The following is a 4,476-nucleotide window of genomic DNA, read 5'->3' as shown; positions in this document are numbered from 1 at the left end:
TCTCCTCCTCTTTCTCTCTCCCTCTCTCTCCATCTCTTTCCCTCTTTCTCTGTCTCTCCCCTCTCCTTCTCTCTCTCTCTTCCTCTCTTTTTCCCTTTCTCCCTTTCTCCCTTTCTTTCTTTCTTTCTTTTCTTCAGCAGAGCCTTGCTCTGTGGCTCAGGCTGGAGTGCAATGGCATGATCATGGCTCACTGCAGATTTGACCTTCCAGGCTCAAGCAGCTCTCCCACTTCAGCCTCAGACTAGCTAGAACTACAGGTGTGGTGCCATCACACCTGGCTGATTTTTTGTATGCTTTGTAGAGACAGAGTTTTGCCATGTTGCTTAGGCTTGTCTCTGACTCCTGAGTTCAAACTATCACCCACCTCAGCCTCCTAAAGTGCTGAGATTACAGGTGTGAGCCACCACTCCCAGCCTGATACCTGCTTCTTTATCTGTATAAAAAGATCCATGATACTTTCTTCACATTGTTCTTATGTGAACAACATGAAGTATTGCATGTAAGAGTGCTTTAAAATTCTGAAGTTCACATTTAGATATTTTCTTCTGTGTTTTCAGTTACTAGTCATACTACCAAAACACTTGAGATGTGGTTAAGTTTGGAGCAAAGGCCATGGAGTGATAGTTCATTTCAGTTTAGATATTTATCTACACCTGGATACATCTATTCTACGTTTATTATCATCCTTCATGAACATAAAACTAAAGGATGAAGTAGTGTCCATTTCCTGGACCTGCTTTTAATGCAATCTTTGAAAAAAAAGTAAGATTTCTTACTAATTTTTATTATAATTATTTTTTACTTTTTTGGAAACTAGCATTACTATAAAGGTAAAATATCCCTTTTAAAACATTTTATGTTATCATTTAAGGAAAATGACACACATGCAGGTGGTTATAACAGTGTTCAGTCTGTATTTCTTAAATAATCATTAGTAACTAGAAAGACTAGTTTATGAAATAGCTGTCTTCAAAGGCATTCCATTTATATATCGCGCATCATCCTAACCTTATACTGTGGAAGTTATATGAGGAATTTAAGGTCATTTAATAGTTTTTACTCTGACTTAAACAAAATCCTGGGCAACTGCCTCCCAAATCACATTGTTATAGCATGCCTATCACTGTGTAATTTCTATTAAAAATTTTCATTTTGGCATCTACCTACCTTATACAAAATTATTTATGCTGCTATGTGGAAAATTAATAGATGGGAAACAAAATTGAAATTATGGAGGTCAGTTTGAAGGCTATGGCCAGAGATAAGGGAGAGATAATGGTAGCTTGAGTCTAAATTGAGAAGCTGGGAGAAGTGAATGGATAGAAGAGATAATCTGGAAATAGAATACTCAGGTCTTGCAGGTATATATAATGAGAGGTTTGAGAGGTAAGGAAGAAGCTGGGATGTCTTCTAGTCTAGCTTGAGCTTGCATGGTGTTGTTACTAAGATAGGAAAGAGGAGAAGAGGCTGTATTAGCAATGAAAATTCCATTCTAGAACCACTGCAAAACTTTGGCTGCTGAAGAATTAGCTATAAAATTTTAGCTGGATAAAACTTCAAGAGATACTACCATCATTTTAAGATAGATGCTCAAAAATCTGTCCTTTATCTCTTAGGTTTTCAGTGATTGGACCAGCTGATGACAGGAGCTGTGCTGTTATCACAGGGAAGTGGGTGTATTCTGAAGACTGTAGTTCCACATTTAAGGGAATTTGCCAGAGAGATGCGATCTTGACGCGCAATAGAACCAATGTTGTGTAAATGTACAACAAAATGTAGAAATACTTTGCATGTTAAAGCAGAGCCAGATTTTAAAGACTTGGGTTTTTTAGATAAAGTTTCTAACAGAAAGTTTCTGCTAACAGACATCATCTAAATAGGTGAAAAGTATTTTATCCTAAATTGATCACAAAGACAACTTCTGAAGAGAACTTTTACTCCATACTTGGATTTCTGGTTTGTCTTTTCCATGGCATTGATAATAAAAGCTAAATAAAAAGTTAGTAATTCTTTTAATAGTTATTTAATAGTTTGATATTTTTTGCAATTAAAATAGCATAGAATAAAACAACTTTAAAGGAATGTTATTGAGCTATATGTGCTATGTGGTAGATTGGAAGGAAAGAAGCAGTGTATGTACAAATATAATATCTGAAGCATGGAATTCTGAATTTTTCATTTGTGTGTCATAGCCTGAAGTGTTTGGTGGGGAGTGGGTAATGAGAAATTACCTAATATGTATAATGTACAATATTTAGGGGATGGATAAACTAAAAGCTCAGACTTCTCCACTCTGATTCATGTAACAAAATTATACTTGTACCGTTTAAACGTATACAAGTAAAAAAAAAAGTCATGTGGCCAAATATTCAAAACAGAAAGAATAAAAGCAAATCTGTGCATGTAAATTAAGAATTGAAAGAAATGTGTATGGATGTTAACAGTGCCTATTCTTTTTCTTTAGTGAAATACAAATTTATTTCTTTTTCTATCCAAATATAAAATTTTAATGTAATGCTTCTAAATGAAAAAACTACAATAACTTGTTTTTATTTTTAATACACGTCTTTATTCTTTAAAGCTTTATTGAGGTCAAATTGATATACAAAATATTGCACATACTTAATGTATACTTTCTGGTGAGCTTGTATATACCTGAGATGCCATCACCACAGCTAAGGTACTAAACGTATCCATCACCTCCAAATATGTCCTTATGTTCTTTTCTGTCTATCTGCTTTTATTTTTATAAGAACACAACACGAGATATAGTCTCTTAATTTTTTTTTTTTTCGAGATGGAGTCTCGTTCTGTTGCCCAGGCTGGAGTGCAGTGGTGTAATCTTGGCTCATTGCAACCTCCGCATCCCAGGTTTAAGCGATACTTATGCCTCAGCCTCCTGAGTAGCTGGGATTACAGGCATGCACCACCATGCCCAGCTACATTTTGTATTTTTAGTAAAGACTATATTTCACCATGTTGGCCAGGCTGGTCTTCAACTCCTGACCTCAAGTGATCCGCCCGCCTCGGCCTCCCAAAGTGCTGGGATTACAGGCATGAGCCACCATGTCCAGCCTCTCAATTATTTTAAAGTGCACATTACTAAATTGTTAATAGTAGGTACCATGTTGTAGAGGAAATCTCTAGAACTTATTCATCTTGCATAAATGAAACTTTCTGTGCTTCGAGCAGCAATTTCCCATTTCCCTTTCCATCTATCCCCTGGAAACTAGCATGCTATTCTCTGTTTCTCTGGATTTTATTTTTAACAGAAAAACACAAAGCCTTATTTTTTCAGTATATTAAAAAATTAAATTTAATCTAATTCTGCCTCTTTTTCTGTGTATGTGATGCAGGATCTTTTGCTCCTTAGTTCAGTTAAAATCCAAGTTCTTGTCACATGACCAGGAAAAATTAGGCACGTGGACACGTTGAAAAGTGAGGAGAGCAAAATTTATCAAAAGAAAGTACTCAGTGTTAAAAAAAAAAAAAAAAAGCGAGGGGAGGCATCCTGCCAACAGTGCCACCTCCCAGATTGAATACCACGCGATCACACACACAAGCTGAAGAGGCCAGGCTCCTCCTGCCCACATAAGCTTTGAATTCTCAGGAGCTCTACCACATTCTCCCAGTGTGCAAGCAGGTCCCCAGTCCATTGTGGGCACGATCAGACAAGGCCCTGGGTAGGTTCCCTCATCTGCACAAAAGCATCTGATATAAACACTTTTGGGTGGGTCAGAGATTCTCTGGGGATCCGCCCTTATCTGCCTACTGCATCTATCATATGTGTTTTCTATTCCTTGGATTTTAACTCCTTCTAAGCATTTGGTGGAAAATAGATCCGGCACATGGCTATAGTTATGCCATTTCTTTCACTGGCATTTCCTCCAAATTAAGAGTTCTCAATTTTCATTAAAAACAAATCAAACTTACAGCTGGCTGTAAAGTACTAAAATGCTGTAAGCATAAAATGACTATTTGAAGGAATATGCCATGTGGCTATACCATTTTATCAAACATATTTAATCCAACTACTTTGGTTTTCTAAATGAAATTCTATATAAAGTTTACATAGAAATTGACCCTCCTGGTTGAACTAGTTTACAGTCCCACCAACAGTGTAAAAGTGTTCCTAAGCTGTACTTCTTGGCTGGCCTATCAGTATAGATCCCTTTAATTTGACTTATTAAAACCATCATTGTAGCCACACGTCACCTAATTGCTTATTGTTATTTTATTTGCTCTGAATTCTTAGTAGAATCAGGATTTTTCTGATTTTTGCACATATTGGAGCAGATATGTATCTTGAATTTATAAAGTTCTGTCTATAATCCTTCATGTATTCAGTCATGTTTGGTTCTTTTGTTTATTACTCAAAGGTTCTGTATTCTATAATAGAGTGAGAAAACCACTTTTGCATAGTTAGCTCTTCTTTCAGTCTTGAAGTGTGATAGTCATTTTCAAGTTTTTTCTGCT

The 4,476-nt window shown here is 36.2% G+C and overlaps 1 protein-coding gene across 1 annotated transcript in view; it reads left to right on the top strand.

The window, feature by feature from the left end:
- The window catches only part of KLRF2 (killer cell lectin-like receptor subfamily F, member 2), an 11,729-nt gene extending 9,968 nt beyond the window's left edge, over positions 1–1,761 (top strand). The window contains exon 6 of the mRNA XM_011953101.1: positions 1,617–1,761. Coding sequence (XP_011808491.1) covers positions 1,617–1,761 — 145 coding nt within the window. The remainder of the gene's footprint in view (positions 1–1,616) is intronic.
- Positions 1,762–4,476: the final 2,715 nt, after the last annotated feature.

This window comes from Colobus angolensis, unplaced genomic scaffold (assembly GCF_000951035.1).
Source record: "Colobus angolensis palliatus isolate OR3802 unplaced genomic scaffold, Cang.pa_1.0 Scaffold11, whole genome shotgun sequence".
Lineage (NCBI taxonomy): Eukaryota > Metazoa > Chordata > Mammalia > Primates > Cercopithecidae > Colobus > Colobus angolensis.
Note: the sequence above shows the minus strand (reverse complement) of the source record. Positions and strands in the feature narration are given on the sequence as shown.